The sequence below is a fragment of the Myxocyprinus asiaticus genome, chromosome 40 (assembly GCF_019703515.2).
Source record: "Myxocyprinus asiaticus isolate MX2 ecotype Aquarium Trade chromosome 40, UBuf_Myxa_2, whole genome shotgun sequence".
Lineage (NCBI taxonomy): Eukaryota > Metazoa > Chordata > Actinopteri > Cypriniformes > Catostomidae > Myxocyprinus > Myxocyprinus asiaticus.
In genome coordinates this window covers 8,166,304-8,191,643 of record NC_059383.1, presented here as the reverse complement: position 1 = coordinate 8,191,643, position 25,340 = coordinate 8,166,304, and the positions used below count along the sequence as shown (strand labels likewise).

Sequence of the window (25,340 nt, the reverse complement as noted above, 5' to 3'; positions counted from 1 at the left end):
TTCTTTCTGCACCAGAAAGACACCATTCAAAATGAAAACAGCATTTCTTATTTAATTTAGACAGCTACTGTACAAAACAATTCTGAGTAATGTTCGAGCTGTGGCCTAGCAGTGTGTGCACGTGCTCCAACCCACGGATATCGACATGCTGCTTCTGAAAGTTCATATACCCTAACGTCGACCCAATAATGCCAAATCACTAACAAGTACCAGCCTCCATCAGACATTTTTTTGGCATTAATTTGAACATGCTCACCTTTCCCTCTAGCGCTACTGAGTGCGCAACCTCTGTGACATGAGTTCTACTCCCAAACCAGGAAGTAATCGCATTAACTCCGAGACACAAATTCTGGTCCCATAAAAAACAGGAAGTAACTGCATTCACATAAACAATGTTGACCATGATTCGGAGGTTGCATTTTTACTCCACTGATGGTTAGGTTTAGGGTTGAGGTTTGGGTTAGAATGTAAGGGTAATAAAATATGCATTCTGTTTACTGTGTCATATACAACTAAAAATACAACTCCATTTTGGCATCACCCTGTGGACAGTTCACTTCAACAACACTTCCACTGGGGGCAGTGATTCAAATTTCACTAAGCACAGACCGATCACAGCCGCAGAACAAACAGTGTGACAGAGCTGACATTGAACATGCTGACAATGAACATGCTTAAAGTGCATTCTTGTGTTATTGTGGCTGTGACAACACTCAGTACTCAAGGGGGCAATAGAGCTACCTCCAAAAGTGTGTGCCATTAAACGATGTGTAATTATTCAGGTAAGTTGGTGTAAAAGGACTGGCTTTACCTTATTTGCAATATTCTCTTTAAATTATTGCTCCGCCATGTCAATATTGAGATAAAATAGAAAGAGGAAACTCACTGTAGATATGGACTGTTCACACTAATGTCTGCCATAGCGTGACTTGTGGAAATGTTGAGAATTTAACGCATACTTTTGTTGCATTATGAATTTCATTCAGACATATTTTGGAAAGCAACGATGCATGTAGGGCTGCAGCTAAAGATTATTTTTATAATCGGCTAATCTAACGATTATTAGAACGATTATTCAACTATTCGTCGATTATTGCAACGATTAATCATTAGCTCTTAACCGACTATTCAGCTTGTGACCTGAGTTAAAAGGTTGTATTAAACGTGTTTACTAACAATAAAGACGACAAAATCATCTTTTAAAAATACCTCTAAATGACATTCACTGAATTAAAGAAAAAAACAAACTTTTAAATACGTTTAATTCAGTAAAAACAAATCACTGCAAAAAATCCTATTGTTATCAAGTGTTTTTGTCTTGTTTTCCATTTAAAATTGTCTGAAAATCCTTAAAACAAGATACATTTACTTTAGAAGCAACATATATTAAGAAATGCTTTCACAGAATGTCTCTTAAATATAAGTTTATTTTGTACATAAGTGTATTTTTTTCACTTGGTTATACTTCTGCAAGTGCAGTAAAGACAAAATATAATTATATTCAAGATATATTATCTAAAAGCAAGTCTAAATATCTTATACGCTGCTTCTCAGGTGAATGCATCTTTTTTTATTTATTTTTTTTATTATTTAGGATTTTAAAATATTTGAACATTCTCAGATAACCATTTTTTCTTCTGCAGTATAGCTCCTAAAGTAAATGTACATTGTTTTAAAGGAGTTTTAGATATTTATACTGGAAAACAAGCTAAAAAAACAAACAAACAAAAAAACATATTTTGTTGCATTGTTTAATGGGGCGAAGACTAACCTCTCTCACCTTTCTGTTCACTTCAATTCATCTTTAACTCACAAAAAAACAAACTCTTCTTAATAAAGCTACATATTGCCGATTTTCTTTACAATAAGATACACACCGCAACACATATATATTATAATTCAATGCGTCGCGAGCCATCACGTTATAATCTAGCTGCAGCCGGAGTGTGCATCAGCCGGGATGCAGTTTTAGTCTCTCCCTCTTAGATCGGGTCACTTCACGCGACTCATGAAGTGGCGCTGAACGCACAGAGAAATGCCAGTTTTGGAGTTTTTTTACTTTTTTACATGACCTGCTTCCTTATTATTTGAACTTTAATTAAGGATGCATTAAAGATATAACGCCGGGGTGTTTCCTTTTAAAACGCTCAACATGCAAGTTTTGCTTAAGCGGAACGGCAGATCCGGTTACACTTTATTTCACAATGAGAGTGCTTCTGTATTTACTTATTTTGTATTTTTGTATACTTCCCTCACACTTTGCGATCTACATCACCAGAAGCTGTTTGTGAAGTCGGGAGTGCGTCTGGACTGTGAGCTGTTTTCTTCTTCTCCTCAATCAGGCACGAGTTGCAGTGCTCCTCTCATCTTGCGCACCATCATTAGAGTTTAATGTGATCTTGAAAATGAGATCAAACAACTATTCGACAATGAACATTTTTAACTGTCAACATTGTCGATGACATCGACTAATCGTTTCAGCCCTATAATCAAGCTTGCATAGCTAGAAGCTCCTGAATTCACGCACTTGTACAGATGTTTCGGCCTTAAGAAGCAGGTTCTTGCGCTGAAATGCCATGCATAAAAGTGGCAAAACTGTTAAGTGAATTTGCCCCTAAAACAAACAGCAGCATGTACAAGTATTCAAGTGTCTTTTAAAATATTTTCTAACTGAGGGTTTATTTTGCTTTTCTATAAGAAAGTGGAGTGTTTTTTATTTTTTTATTTCAGCATCCCCCTGAAGAGGAGCTCAAGTGGTCACATGTCCTCTCAGCCCAGAATGCTGCAGTAGGGATAAAAACTAGAACCCCATTCTAACAGTTTTTCATTTCCTTTTTAAGTGGCTCAGCATTATTAACACCTTTCATTTGGGGTTGACAAATCCCCACACTCTGTCTCACAGCTCATTAACTCAACATGTTATGCCACAACCCACTGCCCATCACTGTTAAGTCCATCAGACGCTTGTTGCTGGAGTGTTTTCAGTTGCGACGGGCTCAAGCAGAACCCGCTTCTCCCGGGCTCTTTCCCTTCCTCCACCACTCTCTCAAAAGTGGGTCAAAACCCAATGCCCCAGCAAGGCAAGTGAGCGGAAAACCCTGAACACTTCCTATCCTTCTCTTGTGTGGTTTTGCATGGATCAACTCAGGGTTATCTCATTAGTATTCATAGATATTTGTATGTAATTTTTAGATGTACATTTTCGTATGCTTCTTTTTCCGTGTTTTTGCAAAGACACTGAAACATGCAATACATGCAAATAAATATTTTAGCCTATTTTTAAGATTCATGCATTACAATTTCATAAAAAAAAAAAAAAAAATCCATAAAATTAAATTGCATAATCTATAACAAAAGTAATTAAAATATGCAATTTTAGGCCAGGTCCACACTAATCCGTATTTATTTCAAAACTCCATTTTCAGTTTCCTAAATGTCATCGTTTTCCAAAGTACGCATTAACGAAGAGCATTTGAGTGTGGATGAGAGGCAAAAACATAGCAAAATCAATGCATTTGAACCCTATACATACATATATATATATATATACACACACACACACACACACACACACTACCGGTCAAAAGTTTTGAAACACTTGACTGAAATGTTTCCCATGATCTTAAAAATCTTTTGATCTGAAGGTGTATGATTAAATGTTTGAAATTTGTTTTGTAGACAAAAATATAATTGTGCCACCATATAAATTTATTTCATTATAAAACTAAAATGTAATTTAAAAAAAAAAAAAAGTTTTTGAATTTGATGACTTGGACCAAATAATTGCCCAACATAGATGGGAACTCCTTCAATTCTGTTTAAAAAGCATCCCAGGGTGATACCTCAAGAAGTTGGTTGAGAAAATGTCAAGAGTACATGTCTGCAAATTCTAGGCAAAGGGTGACTACTTTGAAGATGCTAAAATATAACATAGTTTTGATTTATTTTGGATTTTGTTTAGTGACAACATAATTCCCATAGTTCCATTTATGTTATTCCATAGTTTTGATGAATTTACTATTATTCTAAAATGTGAAACAATACAAATAATAAAGAATGAGTAAGTGTTTCAAAACTTTTGACCGGTAGTGTGTGTTTATATATATATATACACACACACACACACACACACACACACACACACACAGCACTGTGCAAAAGATTTAGGCACTTGTGAAAAATGTTGCATAGTGAGGATGTCTTCAAACATAATGCCATAAATAGTTTTCTTAATTAATGTCATACAAAGTCCAGTAAGCATAAAAAAGCTAAATCAATATTCGGTGTGAACACCTTTACCTTTAAAACAGCACCAGTTCTCCTAGGTACACCTGGATACAGTTTTTCTTGGTTGTTGGCAGATAGGATGTTCCAAGTTTCTTGGAGAATTCACCACAGTTCTTCTATCTATTTAGGCTGTCTCAATTGCTTCTGTCTCTTTATGTAATCTCAGACTGACACGATGTTCAGTGGGGGATTTGTGGGGGCTATGACATCTGTTGCAGGGCTCCCTGTTCTTCTATTCTAATCTTTTCTGTTTGCAAAAGTAATGTTTGTGAGTCTAAAATGTACAGTATATTTTCTATTGACACACTAAATCTGAAGATATAAATAATCATCTTAAGACAAATGCTTTTGTGAAACATCTTATGTGCCAAAAACTTTTGCACAGTACTGTATATATATATATATATATATATATATATATATATATATATATATATATATGTCTCTAAAGTTGTTTAAATGTAAAAAGGTTTATGTTTTAGATGCTATCAGTACGTCTATATTGTACAAAACAAACACTTGTCTTTGCAAACAAATGAAAAACATTTTTGAACCACATTTTGCTTCAGATACCAGCAAATACTAATGAGATCACATTGATCAACCAGACCTTCACATGATAGTTTTGATTGTTTAATTAATCTTGTTTTGACAATACGCTACTGCCTTTCCTTTGAAGAATGGCTCACATGCTTTATTTTCAAAGAGAAGAAAGCGTAGCTCAGCCAGGTCCCAGACAATGAGCTCAGATTGTATTTTACTGAATTAGACTTCTGAAGATACCAAGTATATGCATAAAAAAAGGTTATCAGAGGAAAATAACCTTATGGATATAGCTTTGTGGATAATAATAATGTCACATTTTACTTTCATGTCAAAAACTCTATAATTCTTTATTAGGCGATCAGCAATGTGTTCTCGCTCATTTTTTGTTCTTTGCTTTTTGTCTCCATTGGGCTTCTTCTGCCATACTTAACTCATTCCATGTGCTTTAATTAATACAGATGACTTAAAAAGGATAAAGTAAGTTCTTAAGAGTGTGGGGAGGGCTGTGGGAAAAGAAGGAACAGAACTAGGAGAACTGTAATTAAACTGCTGAAGAAAGCCCACAGAAACAGGGTTTAAAATTGCACTATTAGTGGAGTGACTGAAACATTCATAAGAAGTCATACATTAGTGTTAAATTACATTCTCTCCCTTGTTTTGTTTTAATTTTGTTGTATTCTGTCTGTGCTTTTAAGGGCTTTTGGCACTGAGAGAGGAAAACATTTAAAGGAATGTTCAGTACATCGACAAGAACTGGGTGTTCAATTTGTAAAAAAAAAAAAAAAAAAAATTGTTTACAGTAATGCACTTACAATGGAAGTCTGTGGGGCAAGTGTACCGGAGAGTTTTGAAGTAGAAATGTGCAGCTTGTTTTTGTTTTTGTTAAAGCACTTACATTAATTCTTTCATTAAAATAAATAAATAAATAAATAAAAAAGTAGAACATTTGTTGATATATATATATATATGATCTGTAAGGTCATCTAAATAGTCCTTTTGTGTTAAGACTACTGTTCTTGGCGAAAAAAACTTTTTTTAACTTTGGGTGGTGTTTGCTCCATGTAACAGTAGCTTGAGCTACTTCTTGGTATCTTCCTTGTATCCTTGTATGTAATTAGCTAAATTTGCCAGAGCCCTATCTCACAAAGCAGGTTTTAGTGGCTACCTAGGTAAATTTGAGTTTAGTTTAAGCAAACTCAGATTTTTCGGTCTGAAGAAAGACTCCGGTTTTTACCTCAGGAGCAGCTTTTTTTTCTGGTTAATGGATCACAGACGGATACTGAACCAGTGGTGTAGTGGGGGCTGAAGAGATGTTCATACTGTAAATTTTTGCTCCAGTCCAGGTCATGGTCTGTAAAACCATGGTATGGAAGATATAATACTGCGTTAAAACAAATATGTTTGTCACATAATACTTTTATTAATATGTGAAGCATTGTGTATAAAGTAGCCTAATGTTACTATAAGTTAACTATATCTTTGTTGTAACTACACGTAAATATTAAGTATTTGCTTTATTCCATAATGTGTTTTCCTACTAAGAAATATACATTGAAAATTTATCGGATAAATCATTAGAAAAAAAAAAGCACCATTATCAAAAACGACAGGACAACTCAGTTAACTTGGCCAGCATGGGTGCAGTCAATATTTGTACACTTTATTTGCATAAGTAAAAATTACTGTTTGCAGAAGTGTAACATAATTCCCACACTTTAAAGATGTGTTTATTGTGTGACAATTCTTCTACCTGAACAAATAATATACTGGTTAAAATAATATTGTAGGATATAACAAAGTGACATGGCTTGCACTTTATTAAATTATATAAAGCTTTCATTTTAAGCTAATATGCAAGCTTTTGCATTGTAAATTACTATATAGATTTTTAAGCTTTTTAAATAAGCCTTTATGATTTTATTGAGAACGTATATAAATGCACTTACACATTATATTCAGTATTTTTTCCCAGTAATCATCTCAAGCTTGCAGCTCAGTAAATGTATACATTATTAAGAATTACATAATGATCTCTTTTTCTTCACCAGAGGCGTAAATCACCCAGACTCTCTCCATGCTTCAAGCATTCAGTGGCCGTTAGCGGAAAACGTCACTTTCCCTATCTGTCACTCACTCGACGTTGGTGTCGATGTAGTGACACTAGGGGTCACTCTTGGGAGCCCGAGACACCTCTGGTCTTTGATAAAAGGCCAATGAAAATTGGCGAGTGGTATTTGCATGCCACTCCCCCGAACATACGGGTATAAAAGGAGCTGGTATGCAACCACTCATTCAGATTTTCTCTTCGGAGCCGAACGGTCATGCTCAGTGAGCTGAATACTACTGTTCATTCACCTCTGCTGGATCTGACGGCGCATTTCAGCGGCTTCTCCCTCCTCTGCACTGGTGCACTGCAGAGAACGCCCCTGGGCGCTTCGGCAGAAAAACTAGAGAGTATATTTTCTGAAAGAGCATTTTCCCCTCTAAAGAGTATATATTTCTCTAAAAGAGCGCACACACGGAACGTCTTTTTAAAGATGCTTTTCCGGTTGTGTGTTATTCCTGGTTGTGCTCGTTATCTCTCGCCTTCTAACGGTCACGATCACTGTCTTTCGTGTCTGGGCACTGCTCACGCGGAGACAGCGTTCGTGGATGGTCACGTTCTCATTGCGAGAATATGTCCATGGCAACGTTGCGGTCGCGGCTCGCCTTCGTAAGAAAGCGAGCCACCCCAGAGGCTCCCGCCTCGGTCCTTTTACCCACTGGTTTGAGGCCAGCGCGGCTAGCACTGGGGGCGATTTGGGGACCCCAATGGGACCGCCTCCGCCGGGTATCCCCCCGCAGACCTCCCATTCCCCAGCACGCTCGTCTGCCCCGATCGGGCTTCCGGGTGAGTCCGCCGGCTCGTCTCACAGCGAGTTCGAACTCTTATTCGGAGCCCGCGAAAGTGATGAGCTCTCGAGCGCAGCATCGGAGAGCGGGCTCGTCCAGTCGGAAGCCTCAGCTGGGCTCCTCCCTTCGGGGTCGATCGCCCAGTCACAGGCTGACGCGGAGATGACGACATGCTTTCCCGGACAGCTGTGAGCGTCGGTTAGAGTGAATTTCACCGCTCTTCCCTGAACCCTCGCGGCTCTGTGATTGGTTCCTGGGCTCGCGGCGCCGCTCAAAGCCACGCCCCGCCCCGTTCCTTTCTTCCCGGAAGTGCATGAAGAGCTGACAAGGTCGTGGGAGGCACCTTTTACTGCCCGGTCCCGATCTTTTCAGCTTCCCCGCTCTCACTACCCTCGATTGTGGGGTGGCCAAGGGTTATTCGGCAATCCCCCGGTGGATAAAGGCACTCGCGGTGCACCTATGCCCGCAGAGTGCCGCCACCTGGCGCGGGTGCCCAAAGCCCCCGTCCAAGGCCTTCGGGTCAGCTGGGAAAAGAGCAAGCTCCTCCTGGTTCAGAGCATCTCTTTTCTCGGTTTGGAGTTGGACTCAGTCTCCTTGACGGCGCACCTTATGAACGAGCGCGCCCAGTCGGTGCTGGCCTGTTTGAAGGCGTTCAAACAGAAAACAGCGGTTCCACTGAAACTTTTTCAGAGGCTCCTGGGGCATATGGCATCCTCGGCGGTGGCCACCCCACTCAGGTTGATGCATATGAGGCCGCTTCAGCACTAGCTCCAGACTCGAGTCCCGAGACGGGCATGGCGCCACGGGACACACCGCGTGGCCATTACGTCGGTCTGTCACCGTCTTTTCAGCCCTTGGACCGACCTCTCGGTTCTACGAGCAGGTGTTCCCCTAGAACTGGTCTCCAGGCGCGTCGTGGTCACGACAGACGCCTCCAAAACGGGCTGGGGCGCTGTTGGCAACGGGCACGCAGCCGCCGGCCTCTAGACGGGTCCGGGCTGCGTTGGCACATCAACTGCCTCGAGTTACTGGCAATTCTGCTCGCCCTGCGGAGGTTCCGGCCGTTGATCCAGGGCAAGCACGTGCTAGTTCGGACAGACAGCACGGCAGCGGTAGCATATGTCAACCGCCAAGGCGGTCTGCGCTCCCGCTGTATGTCACAACTCGCCCGCCGTCTCCTCCAACGGAGTTAGCAGCACCAAGTCGCTGCAAGCCACTCACATCCCGGGCAACCTCAACACTTCGGCGGACGCGCCGTAACAACAGGTTACCCTCAAGGGAGAGTGGAGACTCCACCTTCAGGTGGTCCAGCTGATTTGGAGTCGATTCGGTCAGGCACAGGTGCACCTGTTCGCCTCCCAAGAATCCTCCCACTGCCCGCTCTGGTACGCCCTCACCGAGGCCTTCCTTGGCATAGACGCGCTGGCACACAGCTGGTCCCCTGGCATTCGCAAATATGCGTTTTCCCCCAGTGAGCCTGCTCGCACAGACCCTGTGCAAGGTCAGGGAGGACAAGGAGAAGGTCATCCTGGTAAGCACCCTACTGGCCCGCCCAGATGTGGTGCTCGGACCTCACGCTCCTCGTGACAGCTCCCCCCGGGCAAATTTCCCTGAGGAAGGTCCTTCTTTCTCAGGGAAGGGGCACCATCCGGCACCCGCGCCCAGACCTCTGGAATCTCCATGTCTGGCCCCTGGACGGGACGTGGAAGACCTAAGCTGTCTCCCACCTGCAGTGGTAGACACGTTCACTCAGGCTAGGGCTCCCTCTACGAGGTGCCTGTATGCCTTTAAGTGGCGTCTGTTCGCTAAGTGGTGTTCTTCCCGTCAGGAAGACCCCCAGAGGTGCGCAGTCAGATCAGTGCTTTCCTTCCTGCAAGAGAGGTTGGAAGGGAGGCTGTCTCCTTCCACCTTGAAGGTGTACGTTGCTGCCATAGCAGCACACCATGACGCAGTCGACGGTAAGTCCTTAAGGAAGCATGATCTGATCATCAGGTTCCTAAGAGGCGCCAGGAGGCTGAATCCCTCCAGGCCGCACCTTGTTCCCTCATCGGACCTCTGTAGTTTTTCAGGGTCTACAGAGAGCCCCCTTTGAGTTTTGCAGTCAGCCGAGCTTAAGGCACTCTCCTTGAAGACTGCCCTCCTCACTGCGCTCACTTCCATCAAGAGGGTAGGTGACCTGCAAGCGTTCTCTGTCAGCGAAACGTGCCTGGAGTTCGGTCCGGGCTATTCTCACGTGATCCTGAGACCCCCGACCGGGCTATATGCCCAAGGTTCCCACCACTCCTTTTAGGGACCAGGTGGTGAACCTGCAAGCGCTGCCCCAGGAGGAGGCAGACCCAGCCCTGTCGTTGCTGTGTCCGGTGCGTGCTTTACACATCTATTTGGATCGCATGCAGAGCTTTAGGATCTCTGAGCAGCTCTTTGTCTGCTTTGGTGCACAGGAAGTGCTGTCTCCAAGCAGAGGATCGCCCACTGGCTCATTGACGCCATAACTATGGCATGTCTCGCCCAAAACATGCCGCCCCCGGTAGGGCTACGAGCCCATTCTACCCGTGGTGTAGCGGCTTCTTGGGCCCTGGCCAGAGGTGCCTCTCTAACTACCATTTGCAGAGCAGCGGGCTGGGCAACACCCAACACCTTTGCAAGGTTCTACAACCTCCAAGTGGAACCGGTTTCGTCCCAGGTAGTGGCACACAACACAAGCGGATAAGCCCGGGATAGCCGGCCGGGTGTATCGCTTGCACATAGCGCCTTCCACCTCCTTTTGAGTTGAAGACGTGCGCTGTTAATTCCCAGTAGTGTTCACAAAAGTTGTTCCCTGGTTGACTTCCTCCGAGCCCTGTGGCAGTCGAGTTTTCGGAGAGACTCGCTGCCGGCCCAGTACACGCGCTAACTAAGAGCCCAGTTCTGGGGTAGGTGCTCCGTATGTGGCGGTTCCCTGTAAGGCTAACCCCATGCGATCTATATCTTCCGCTAGTTCATTTCCCTACTGGCAAACTGCGTCTTCCTTGGGCAGAGCCCCTCAGTCTCCATGTTGTAGTAACTCCTCCCCCATTGGGCAGGATCTACCTTGAAGGCTCTCCACATGGTTGGAAAGACCATGTGATGTATTCTTCCACTTAAATATCCCCTCCTCTCTTGGGGCGAGGTGTGGTCTCCGCGGTGTCCTCCCCTTGGGAGGGACACCCCCTGACTAGACCTGGCTGCCCAGTCAGATAATCCCCCTTCTTTTTTAGGGAGTGGAAAAAGAGAAGGGCAAAGAGGCCACGACTGCGTTAAGCCTGTCTCTATCTCTGGGTAGTCGACTTGTCCCCAAAAAGGGCCGTTTGACACTCATAACTGTGTTGGGGGAGGTTACGTGTCGACCTGGTGCGCTGGCTATGAGGCACACAGCAAGTCTGCCCGCCACACACCGCCAGTTCACGTAACACAGTTCAGCCTTGTGGCGTTTTGTATAGGGAACCCTAGTGTCACTACATCGACACCAACGTCGAGTGAGTGACAGATAGGGAACGTCATGGTTACTGGTGTAACCTCCGTTCCCTGATGGAGGGAACGAGACGTTGGTCCCTCCTGCCACAACGCTGAACTACCCGCTGAAATGGCCGGACCTTATATCGGCTCCTCAGCGTAAAACCTGAATGAGTGGTTGCATACCAGCTCCTTTTATACCCGTATGTTCGGGGGAGTGGCATGCAAATACCACTCGCCAATTTTCATTGGCCTTTTATCAAAGACCAGAGGTGTCTCGGGCTCCCAAGAGTGACCCCTAGTGTCACTACACCGACACCAACGTCTCGTTCCCTCCATCAGGGAACGGAGGTTACACCAGTAACCATGACGTTTTCATGTGCATGAGCTTCAGGGTTATTCATGAACTCAGGATAAAACTCTGAGTTGAAGGTTTAGAAACAGGTTTAGTTCAGTTCAGTTTAGTCAACTTGAAACCTACTTTGACTACTTTAATTCACTTTGAGAAGTAGGCCTCAGGTTTACTGGCTTTGTATGGACATTGCACAATGAATTGAAAGATTGAATATAACTTTGCACAGTCAGTGCAGTACTTGTTATGTTTACCAAGTTGACAAAAGTGAAATATGAATCAAGTGATGTCTGAAGAAAACAAAAAAAATTCAAGGTAAATATCACTTGTGAGCAGAGTATTTTTTTTTTGGGCGTCATGTCCAATCAAGCTGTAATTTTGCCAAATTATGCAAAAAGTGTGAAAATATAATTTAATTGTATTTAGGATACATAAAATGTCTCCTATGAAATTAGCCTTAGCAAGACAAAGGAGCAGGCCATTTCATTAAAAAAAAAATAATAATTAAATAATTAAATAAATAAATAAATAAAATATAATAATAATAATAATAATAATAATAATAATAATAATTTCCATCAGTGTAATTTCCAGCACATAATTATATTAAACACAATACAGAACTTTAGATGTGCTGGAAATGACACTGGTGGAAATTTTCATGATTTTCAGAAGAAAAAAAGTGACAAAAATGACCTAAATCTCCTGTGATGCATTTACATTGGACATTGTTAGTGACAAAAAAAAAAAAAAAAAAAAACCTAGTGAGAGTTTACTTTCTAGAAATTCACTGGGCTGAACGTGCCCGGAGCTGAGGGGACACCCTGTGTAGTCGGTTCTTTAGAGTAAAGTGGGCTGCTGTTGAGTTCTTTGGAGTTTCCTGTGCTTAACTTCACCAAAGGCTAGCACAGTTTCTAGACTCAGCAAACAGCAGGTAATCTTATGTATGCAAGCATTTCTAAGACACTTGCTCTCAATGAAAAATAAAAATCCATTCAGGGCCATCACCATGAGCTTTCACATTGTTTGTTTTATTTTTTATTTGCATGGCCTGCAGAGACTTAACAGTTTGTCTTTCAGAACAAGATGCATCCTGTCCTGTCTATCAAACCTGTGTTATTAAATAAAGAAATATCTAGTATTTCTAAAAATGCTTGTGCTGCTCATACACTTACCTGCATTGATTTTGCAGTCATACGATCGCTGTAATGCATTTGCATATATGCATACAAAAGAATGGTTTCTTTTGGAGCATTGCAGATAATTTATCACTAATGTCTAGGCTACAAACACCTCTTGAGCTTATTTCTATGCTTTAAGATGTAGATGCTATGTGATGTCAGCTTTCACTTTATTCCTCACTTCCCACTGAGTCTAGACTTCATCTTGGCAACAGAAATGCTCAAAGAATTTTAGATTCAAGTTGTAAGTTTCAGATTGAAGTCAGGTGCTTACTAAATAAGTTATGTACAGAAACCACATGGGGTAGAATACACATGCTGCAAATACAAACCACAAACTGGCATTCATAGAGAAGCCCATACGTTTGCCTGGGATTTCTTGAAATTGTTCTGAAGACTAGTCATTTGTAATGAATGGTTTTATCCGACTTGTTTTCTGCCTTCGTTTGAGAGCATCTTGAAATTTTTGATGGACTGGGCAACAGATTTCCGTCTGTTGCTTCCCAAGTATATTTCCAGCAAATTGAACCTTTTGAAGCATGACAAAAACCTCATAGCACTCAGTTGGTAATGCACAACAACAAAAAATTGTATATCCTGTAATTGTTTGTCGTCGCATACTCAGTTACAACATACAGACCTTTCTTAGTGACTAATGAAATAATGCTCAAAAGATGGATTTAGCTTCAACTCATGGAGAATGTAGATTCCAGTTGTTTGTATTCATGACATTAAATGACTTGGAAATAAAAATCAATATTAAGTAGATAAGTTTGCTTTTGATGTTTGTTCCTGTAGAGAATTGTGTCATCAGTGTAGTGCTGTCTCAGGTCTTTAAACGCAAGAGATACTCATCACTGGAGAGGAAGCATGTAGTTTTGAGATATTCTGAGAATTCAGCAGAGTTTTACTGAGGACAGCGTCCCTTGTTCCATGTTGGCAATATGGTCAGAGAGATAACTCTCAGAAAAGGCTTGTTTTATCCCTCCAGCGACAGCTGTGAAAATGCAATCATTCGAATTTTGAAGGAGCCTTAAGGATCCCACACTGACAAGGCTGCTTCTCTCCTTAAAGTGCAATGAATTATTGAAGTGTACGACTGAGAAAAGCATCTCGACCAATCAAGGACAGCCAAACAGAAAAATCTGTTAACTGCAAGTACTAAGCAAAACTCTGAATCTTTTGCCCGCTTGAGTCATTTGCCGAGATTGGAGAAGAGTTTCACACACCACCGCAGGCTTGCTTGCTAAGAGTGCATTAGATCAGACGAGCAGTGAAACTTGGGAGGTGAAGTGAAGTTTTAAAAGAGCTGTCAGCGAGTCTTGACTCATTCTTTTTCTCTCCTTTAGGAGTACACGATTGATGTGTTCTTCCGGCAGAGTTGGCGGGATGAGAGGCTGAAGTTTGATGGGCCTATGCAGGTTCTTCCACTTAACAACCTTCTTGCCAGCAAGATCTGGACCCCAGATACTTTCTTCCACAATGGAAAGAAGTCAGTAGCGCACAATATGACGACACCCAACAAACTTCTGCGACTGGTCGACAATGGAACACTTCTCTACACAATGAGGTACAGCGTACTCAGGCCAATTTAGCTCTGCAAATGCAAAACAGAGTAAATACACATTTTGTGAAAATAGTGAAAACGTGTCTCTAAGACTCTGATCTGTCTGGAGACAGACAGGTTTGATTCAACTTTGCTCAGATTCACAGAAAACAGAGGCCACATCCACACTAAAGGCTAAGTTATACTTCGTCTAATACACAGTCAAGCGCTCAGCCTTTTCAAATTATACTCTTTTAACCGCGAGGCCATACGGACGCTTTCAATGCATTTGAAAGCACAACTGCAACTGCTTTGTGATCCTACCAATAGTTACCACTATTCATGTGTCAGGAAAAACTGGGCTGCACGTGGACAGTCTGTGAGTACTTGCTGTTGATGAAATTTGCATCACAAGTCTTATCTGCCAGATGTAGTAACACAGAGAAAGCATAATTATGCTTTAGTCTTAATTTGTTTTCATTGATTTTGCTGCTTTTACGCCTTTCGTCTACAGTGGAATGCCATTTTCCTCTACCAAAAACGGAGACTTTCAAAAACACTCTTTAGTACCACATACTTTTGAAAACGATGATGCTAGGAAACTGAAAACAAAGTTTTCAAACGAAAGTGGATTAGTGTGGACGTAGCCAGAGCGAGAAGTTTTTATAATCCACATTTGGCTGAACGACTCAGTATCATTGTTGGCGTAGTTACTGTGTTTTGGCTTGTAGAACACAATTGACTTTAAACTATTGGTAGCTTCTGAAAAGAGCTTAATGCATGTCAAACAACCCAATGTCTTATAGTGTCCACATCCAATCTACACTAGACGTGAACAGCCAGTCGAAACGTATTCCTACACCACGTGTTCACAAACGTTCGATCTAGTTTGTCATGTCGCAGTGTGCCACATGCTTTCAGTGTAGATTGACTGTTACATGCAACCGAACACTGAACTTATACATTATACAAAATGTTCTGCTGGCTGGTTAAAATTGCATTGTTTATCTGCAATAACCTCCAGCAAATACTGAGATGCACATGAGGCATGTGTTCATGCTATACTCTCTGTTTATCCATCCAGTACTTTGGGGGGTATTTTTCATTCAGGTGGACAGCAGATTGTCCAACTGCAAACGTGTACATCCCCATGCCTCCAGCCCCCTTGAGAAGAGCGGGCAAAGGTACATGGAGTCATAAGCCACTTTCGCACATGAAACCTGTTAAACTGTAAAATTGCAGGATTACCTTTTCCAGTAAATGTACCACATCTGCTATTCACACATGCAACAGCTTTCCATCTTTTTTTGGAATAAGTAAGACAATCTCTAACTGTTCCAGTAGCTGTCGACTATTTTTCTCATCCACTCAGATGAAGAGAAGCTCTTTCATTGCCTATCCAATTTGACGATATTTCTTTTCACAACGTAAATAAATCACAATTTATGACTGCCATATTATAATGGGAGTCAAATGTCACAAGGTTACAACTAAACAATATGGAGTCATTGTGCCTGCTCCTTTAGAAATGTGTAACTGGCTCAAATTCTTCAAAATCAGACCTATAATGTTTGAGTGTGCTAACGTTATACATGCTCAAGCTGATAATCTTACAGCTTTGTTCACACGTAGCATCGGTCATGTCTAAGGGAGCCATCCGGCTAGAAAAGTCTTGTGAGAGTCACATTTGTGGTTACACAATTTAGGGTTAGGGTCAGGTTTAGGGGTAGGGATAAGGTTAGTGTTAGGTTTAGGCATTAGAGGTAGGTGTAGGGTTTCTGTGGGACTCCAAATAAACACATTGACAAAGTGCATTAATCCTGCATTTGACTCTCATGAGACTTTACAACAGCTGGATGGTTCCCTTCTAGACCCAAAGCATTAAAACTTTTCCTGCAATGTTAAAATGTATTCTTATGGCAAATTGCTGGAGCTGGTTTGCCACCATTTGAACAATGGGTCCTGTTCAAACATGACCTCTAAAAGGAAAAATACTGTGGGTCCATTTAGAGATTTTACTGATTAATCAGAACCAGTAGATGCTTTGTGGAACTAATAGTTATAGCAAAAATGAACGCCAATAGTTGTCTATAGTTCTTTTGTCGTTGATTTGAATAAAAAAATGTCACTTATCAGATGAGTTTCTGAAATAATAGTATATAATGAATATAGTGAAATATTAGCTACTCTTTAGAAGTTAGCCTAATGTACTCTAAATTTGTTTTGCTTTAGAGAATACATTTTCAGTGTTTTACCAGTTCAGGATATTGCATTGCATGTCGCTTGTTTTTTTGCGGAAAAATATTTTTCACAATGCAAGTTCCGCATTGCAAATTGTAACTTAGTTCAAGTTCTCCTGTTCATTCACTTCATTGTCTGAGCAGATGTAAATTGTAATATTACATACTGTATATGTTGTGGATATAGTGATTAATCTCATGTATAAATTAGATGTGTTTAATTCTGCCTTCAGGTGCTATCGGAAATGTCCTACTTCCTACTTCTGAAGTGATAATTACGAGTAGGGGTGTAAATCGGACGTTTCATCACGAAACTATCTTATATCGATTGTCTTGGCCTGCGATCCGATATTTGCAGATACTTCAAAGTCTGCCGTGATACGATTTAGATTTGATTCATTTCAGGGCCCTGCGATCAATATTCCGATATTATGTACTTATTTTATACAATGGATTATTTTATTTTTTTTGCCCTCAAATGCAACTAAAATATAATTTTAATATTTTATTGAGCTCTCCTAAAAGTGCAAATTTAGTATCCACATTGGGACATCCACAACAAAATAAGGTACTTCAGATGTTGAAAAAAATTATACAGATAATAATATAAACTAAATAGTAAAGTTTCAAGACGAACTTTATGTTGGCTTGACAAAGTCTTGTCTGAAAGTTTAAAATAGTTTGAAGAGTTGGAAGTTTGAAGGTCTTACAGTCAGACAGACAGAAGGAACATCATACAGATAGACAGCAAGCTAAAAGAAGTCCTTTGCAACCCCACCCCTTGCTTGTTTTTCTGAATGGCAAATTGGTTGCTAGAGTAACCCCATTTGGTTGCTAGGCAATTACCAAGGTGATATTCAAAAGGCTCCTTACTACCCTGAGTCAAATGAACAAAACCAGAAGTCTCTACAACATTCTGGTGCAGAGATATGTGATTTGTTACTTCGTTGCTAGGGTAATCCCATCTGGTTGCTAGGCAGTTACCAAGGGGATACTTAACATGGCTCCTTGCCATCCTGAGTGAAATAAGTCAACCCGGAAGTCTCTACGATGTTCTGGTGCAGAGGTATGTGATTTGTTACTTGGTTGCAAGGGTAACCCCATCTGGTTGCTATGCAGTTACCAGGTTGATACTTATCAAGCCTCCTTGCCATCCTGAGTGAAATAAGTCAACCCGGAATTCTCTACGATGTTCTGGTGCAGAGATATGTGATTTGTTACTTGGTTGCTAGGGTAACACCAAGGGGATACTTATCAAGGCTCCTTGCCATCCTGAGTGAAATAAGTCAACCCGGAATTCTCTACAATGTTCTGGTGCAGAGATATGTGATTTGTTACTTGGTTGCTAGGGTAACCCCATCTGGTTGCTAAGCAGTTACCAGGGTGATACTTATCAAGGCTCCTTGCCATCCTGAGTGAAATAAGTCAACCCGGAAGTCTCTACGATGTACTGGTGCAGATATATGTGATGTGTTACTTGGTTGCTAGGGTAAGCCCATGTGGTTTCTAGGCAGTTGCCAGTGTGATACCAAGAAGGATGCTTGCTGTTCTGAGTCATACAAGCCAATAATGAAGTCTCTACGACATTCTGAACCTGAGATACCCATCTAAGCGATTTTAAATGGAAGTCAGTGGGGATTGGTTGCTAGGGTGCTCTAAATGGTTGCTAGGGCATGGCTAAGTAGTTTCCATGAAGACTGATTGATCACCCAATTCAAACAAGCCAACTATCATGTCTGTAGGACATTCTGATCAGGAGATATCACACTCAGCCTTTTTGAATGAAAGTCAATGGGGGTTGGTTGCTAGGGTGCTCTAAATGGTTGCTAGGGCATGGTTACGTAGTTTCCATGATGATACATGGGCTTTGTCAAGCCAACATAAAAATAATGTCACACACAAGTCATCATCAATTGTTTGATTACAGCTTATGTTTTAGTTTAATCCAATTCAAAGTACTTACATACCCATGACTTGTTTCCAACTATCCGTGCTATCTGCGGTTTTATTGGCTACAACTTCCATAGTTGTAATGAAAAATTCTGTTACAGTTAACTTGGATAAATGTTAGTAAGGGTGTTGACATGTAGATGTGTTAAGTCTTATAACTGATGCTAGTGCTGGGCAGCAGGTGATTTCTCTTTCCCTCATTAGTGCTGTTCAGAATGTTGGCGTTGTCAAGACGTTTCACATGATGGTTGAACTGCTCCATGTTACTTTTAAATAGCAAATTCTCATGTAAAATTCAAAAGGGTTGCATGCGCAATGATATCGATGGAAGCCCGAATTAATTGCGCATGTGAGCTGCTCTGCGTTTGTCATGACAGCTCGAATTTTAAAGAGACGTGCTGGCACTGATCCTGTCACTGGAGCTCACGTTTCGCTGGAAGCCCGGTTGATGTGCGTGCACAGATTGCAGAGCACAATTTGGCTTCACAGACCCTGTGCACATCCACATGAAAGCGGATGTGCACAGACCCTGTGCACATCCACATGAAAAGCGTATTTAGCACTCATAAAGTGAAATTCATGTAATAAGGTTGCTTCATCGCCGGACGGAAATGCGTACGGATGTGGCTGACATGAGAGTATTAAAATAAAGGTGCATCTTAAAAAAAATGCCCATATCGATATTTACGTGTTGTATCAATAACATTGGATCGTTGGTTATTGGATCGATGCATCGATCCAGATCGATGGATTGTTACACCCCTAATTACGAGTACATCGTGTTCACGTGCTTTGTTGTCGGAAAGGACAGGAAACATGGACGACGCCAGGTTCATTCATTCATATTTCTTGAGGAACTTTTATTCTGACACCATAATACATATCACTCAGTTAGCTTGCTGACGATAATGGAATTTTGGTCAAATAGAAGCTTTTCACAGAGTAAAAACATACAACATGCATAGAATGGTTGCTGATATACATAAATGATACAAAAAATGGCAAGTGCTAACAATAAGCCGTGTTTAGAAAAATGAACAAAACCTGTCATTCACTACAGAAACCTTACTCTCCTTCGCCATGTTGAGAGTTTAGGACTCCTCCCATCTCAGCAACTCAAGTATCATCTTGAATTCCAAGTTTCCCAATTGAACTTCCGACTTCGCTGGGTCATCCATGTGCTCGGAACTCGTAATTATAATATTTCCAAGTCCACTTGAAGGGCACATAAGTGAGGTAATTAACCCATTTTAAAGCGGTTCATTTGGCGTGTTCAGTGCATACAACTCACTCAGCTGAAGCAGAGAAATCTCCAACATACTGGATTATTGGACTATTAGATGAATCCAAATCTGATCTTCTATAAACAGATGTTTCTCTAGGAGTTTCTTCTTTTGTTTATATATTGCATTGTTATTATCTTATAGTTTTATAAAAAAAAAAAAAAAATGGACACATTTTTGTCAAGAGTATTCTTAATTAAAAACGTGCAATAATTGTCACGATGTGTCTTTTTCGTCTCATATTCGTAAACCTATGTTTTCATCAGTGATTTCATTGACGAGATTAACACTGCTATATACCAATGTTTACTTTAATTGTAAGAAATGTGTCAAAAGAGAATCTAAATGCAGCTTTAATAGAAAAATGTACACATGCAAAACAAACACTAGAAACACTAGAAAACAAACACTACATCCTAATGACAATTATGATGTAATCTAGGACATAATGGCATCAAATAAGTTGGTGGTACGTTTGGGGATGTTTCTCACACTGTATCTGAATTTCACAGAGACTAATTCACAAATAAACAAAGTTTTGGGTGCCTCGAGATAGTGGGCTAGTAATTGGCTCTAATTATCTGTTACCATCCTCATAGTAAATGACAAGAACTGGCCAAGACAGAGAGCACAGGAGGGCATTTTATACACATGGACTTACAAGGCTAACAAGACACACCTGAGATAAATCAAGGGGAGGACCGAGAACAGAGATAAGACCAGGAACTAAAATAATTTCAAAATAAGTCTGTAAACATAAAAGACACAATATACATTACAAAAATGTTATATTGTAATACATTGTAGATCGGAAGAGTGCATATTTTGTTTCTCTTGTTTGTGTGTTTTATTTATTTATTTAATTATTTTTTTGTTAAGTTATGTTTGGAGAATTTGGTTGCACCATAAACTGAATCTGGGATTTTATTCATTTTAAACGTTTGTAGTCTATGTCTGTGCCAGTAAGAAAAAAAGAAGAGAATTTTTAACATTAACATTTAACTTTTTTTTTTTTTTTTTAACAATTGCCCGATTATCTGCCTTATCCACTAGCTTAGTAATCGGTATCAGCAAAATCCAATATCAGACAACCTCTACTGTAGACTATGGTCTTCTTATCCATGGAGGTTAAGTAGGAAACAGGGGCACTTGCCCAGACTGTGTACTGACCCAAACACCCAAACTGCTTGATAAATGAGCTGGCGAATTGAATTTTGACTGGCTTGGTCAGGAGCTGTTCGAAACAATGTGCCCAGCTGCCAGAGAAAGAGTAGAGTAGGTCAGCTGGCCATTTTGACAAAGCAACTGGGCTGCCCATGCACAGCCACTGTGAGAGATGGCTCATCTGGCTCATCTGTATCTCTGACCCAGGATGGAATTTATCTCTCCGAAACTTTATGGTTATGACATGCATATTTTATTTTTATTTCTTGATATAAAACTTATGTTATTAAAGTTTTTTGCACAAAAATAAACATAATTTAGTCATAACATAGCATTACATGACCTTAGTCTACCCTCTCTTTGGCCCTCTCTCTGAAAAGCTCGTTTTTCTGTGTACTGCAGCTTTAAGACATGCCCACTGTTATGATTGGCTAACCTCTTTGAAAAGCAAACGCCCTTCCGCCATTACAAGTGTGGAACTGTATTTTCCAAGAATGAAAGAATGAAAACTTGCAGGCGATTTATGAAATCCTCTAAAAACACTTCGTCCAGACAATCAATGTCTGTATGTCCCAATTTATGCAAAGCACACAATCAAACTACAACAGTTGTATGACTGAAATAACAATAGAAAATTGAGAAAAATCCTCACATTGTTTCTCCCCAATACTTATCAGGCGTACAAGATTTGGTGATAAATAACGCTATTTAAACAGCGAAAACTGTCAATCGCAAGCTGCGAATGTGAAGGGTTAATAAATGTGTTTCCAGCTATAGGGAGAGTATTATAAGAGATGATCGACACAGGGATTCCCCTGTCTGATCTCCCAGCTTCAGTATGCATCCCGTGTCAGGAAACAGGCGTTGTTCACCAGCTGGGGAATCTCACTCGAATTATAAGTCAGTCAACCGGGGGGAGGGGGTCTCCCTTGATAAATTTGCTGCTTAAAATGGGCGTCCCGATGCGTTCATTTCGGTCAAAATGTGTGACATCATGGCTATAACGAGACAAATGAGAAAGAAGACAGCATTACTACCATTTACTTCACCACCGTTCTTCTGCCACATTTAAATTATTTCAACTCTAATCAATATTTTGTGAGGAATTATGTATTTCTTAAGTAAAAAGCATGATCCGCTCCTCTTTGCAGTCATGATCATGGTTTATTTTGCGATAAAAACGTCTGACTACACAATTCCTTACATATCAAATAAACTCAGGCCAATGAAACATCATAATTACTCTTGTTACTCACCAGCATTACTGTCGTGTCCAATATTGTTGCCACTGCTACATCTTTCAAGTTTCTTTGCAAAGCCTGAATCCTTGGCTCTCAGAAGAATTCATCCAAGAATCCAAAGAATCCAAACATTTATTCCCAAATTAATGCGTTCAGGAACTTTGTTTGCATTAACCACTCATTCCTAAGGTTGGGGTCCTTCGGAAGGCTTTTTGCAGTATCCCAGCCGCTTTCTCTCTCTGTCAATAACCTTGATGTTTCCCAAAACCTAAAAAGAAAAGGCTTTCTCCCAACTGTATAAGGAATAGTGATTTTGCAAAACAATTGTGAGAAGGCACTATATTCTTAAAACATTTAAAGGTCAATGCTACAATGTTAATCTAAGCCCTAAGGAAGTGAATGTGATTGATTAAAGTAGTAAAATATAGTCTTTGCTGACTCTGCTGTCTTCAGAATATCATGGTAATGTGGTATTGCCTGATGCATTAAACACACATGAATTTCACATATGCAGTACATGCATAACCTACCAATTTTCATGAGATCCTTTTACCCTAAAGGGAAAAACTGCTCACCAGAGAGCAGTAGCATTTGCTAATTCATCATGTGCAGTAGGTCCCATTAGGATTCATTGCATTTTAACTATGATTTTTTTATATATATATATATACAAGATACAGTGCCAAAAACATCCATTTCCATTGATTTAATGACTGATTAATTTCTAGCTGTGAGGTAATACACATTTCTACCACTTACTTAAGGTACTAAACCTCCACGAGAAATAACTGACTCACTTATTCACCCCATCCCTGGCCTGTCGTTACAAGCACTGCATTTGAATTACATGACACATAAGCTTTAATCAGAGCTGCAAATCTAAGCGGAGCTTTCTAATTCATTGTAACATCCACAGCGGTTGGCTGATAATAAGGTGGCACTAGAAATGGTCCCTTTGCGATGGCATTTCTGGGCACAATAGTACTGGAAGGCCAATGCAGCTCTGTTCTCTTTCAGCCTGGGTCTCTTTATGAATTTATTTGATATGACTGCAGCGCACCCCAGGCTAAGAATAGCATTTGAATTTTGATGCTTTAATGAAGGCTTGTCACTCTCATTGTTTCTGCCCACGGGGATAGCATGTTGCAGGGAAGTTGTTAGCCAGAGCTCACGGAAACAAGAAAGTAGATTTTTCGGGACCATTATGGGCTAGGACATAATGGCATCGAATAAGTAGGTGGTATGTTTGGGGATGTTTCTCACACTGTATCTGAATTTCACAGAGACTAATTCACAAATATACAATAAAGTTTTGGGTGCCTCGAGATAGTGGGATAGTAATTGGCTCTAATTATCTGTTACCACTCAATATAGCGTGCAACCCTCAAATTATTGGGTAATTTTAGAGTCGTCACTAAATTCATTTGTGCTCCTCTTGGCACTCAAGAAGTTACTATCTCTAAGCCTTTTAGGCCAGCAAAAGCTTTATGAACCATACGTAAATATATTAGGGTTTTTATATACTGTAAAAATGTAAAAAAAAAAAAGGCTGCTGTGGTTGCCAAAAATTCACTAAAATATACTGTGACCATGTTTCAGGCATTACAGGATGCCATTTTAGGGGGCTTTCACAATGGACACGTTTGCTGCGGTCCGATTCCGAGTGCGATTGTTCCCGGTGCCCCTCGCAGCGTTGGTCTGGTTTCACACTCACTTGATTCTATCGAACCCCGGTCCATTTGCGTTCATCTTACGTCATCACAAACACGCATGGACAACACAACGCGACTCATCATACTTTTTATTTTTTTGTTATTTTGGTGCCATTATGCACAGCAGAGTGAACGACAGCTGCGTATATGTGCGCTTCATGGCGTAACTCATCAGATGTCCAGGGGAAGGCAGCTTGCTGCTGCTCGCAAACGGCATTTTTTGAGGAGACTCATTCATTTGCAACTTTGTTTACACTGCACGCTTACTCACGCTTGTGTCCAAGGTGAAGTTATTGCCACTGTCATCTCCTATTATACCCTATATTTATAACCTATAATAGTATTTATATAGTATTTATTAGATAGATAGATAGATAGATAGATAGACAGTATTTACAGTGTTGATTGTACTTGTATGTCATTGTGGTGTCATTACTTTTTTGGGACTTTCAGGAATGAAAAACGCATGCGCAGGTTCCGTTACTTCCTGAAGGAGTGCGCACCCGAGTCCGAGTTGCTTTTACATTCACGCGCTACAGTTCCATTGCAACCGAACTCAGACCACCTCCTACAGGTAGTCTCGGGTTCGGTACCGGGGTGCGCTCCCCGGTCCACATGACAGCTTTCACATTACCAATTTTTCATGCGAACCGTGCTGTTTCAAACTAAACTGCCAGTGTGAAAGCACCCTTAGTGCCTTTGTATTTTACAGTTCACTACCGTATATAGCATTCAATGATATATTGTTAATATTCTACTGGGACTACAATAATCTGTTTTGCACTTTAAAATATACTGTTAATCACCAGTAACACGGGTGATTTAAATTCAAGAGTTGTGACCAATACATACTGTACTGTAGAGCAGACAATGCACAGTATCACTGACACAAACACAAAACACCATCAAGGTAACACACATGACACTAATATAATGCAATAAACATCTATTAAACAACATTAAATGTAACATAAAAACAATATACATAAATTATATTAAAAATTGGAAGAAACATAACTAATTCAGTAAAATATAAGCAAATGTGATGGATATCACAGTGATATCAGGGAATGCCCAATTATTGTTTTTCATTGTAATTTTAATAAAAAAAAATATATGCCATAAGTCTAGTTAAAATAAATATACATTTTCACAGTTAACTGTTAGGTAAATCATACATATTACTCCTAAAAACATTGTTTTTTTTATTTATTTATTTTTTATGAAATTACATTGTATTTATCAATTATCTTTAGTTATTTACACTGTAGCATTTTTACATTCTTGTTCAGTTCAGTTAAAATTACATTTTACATGCTCAATTGACATGTACATTACAAACGTTTTGTTAACACTTTACAATAAGGTTCCATTAGTTAATGCAATAGGTATCAAGAACAAACAATCAACAATATATTTTTTTTTACAATATTTATAAATCTTTGTTAATGTTAGTTAATAAAATACAATTGTTC

General features: G+C 40.4%; 1 protein-coding gene across 1 annotated transcript in view; it reads left to right on the top strand.

The window, feature by feature from the left end:
• Positions 1 to 25,340, top strand: part of LOC127430421 (gamma-aminobutyric acid receptor subunit alpha-3-like) — a 293,420-nt gene that overhangs the window by 137,677 nt on the left and 130,403 nt on the right. Inside the window, exon 5 of the mRNA XM_051680177.1 lies at positions 14,079 to 14,299. Within this exon, the coding sequence (XP_051536137.1) occupies positions 14,079 to 14,299 (221 nt within the window). The remainder of the gene's footprint in view (positions 1 to 14,078; positions 14,300 to 25,340) is intronic.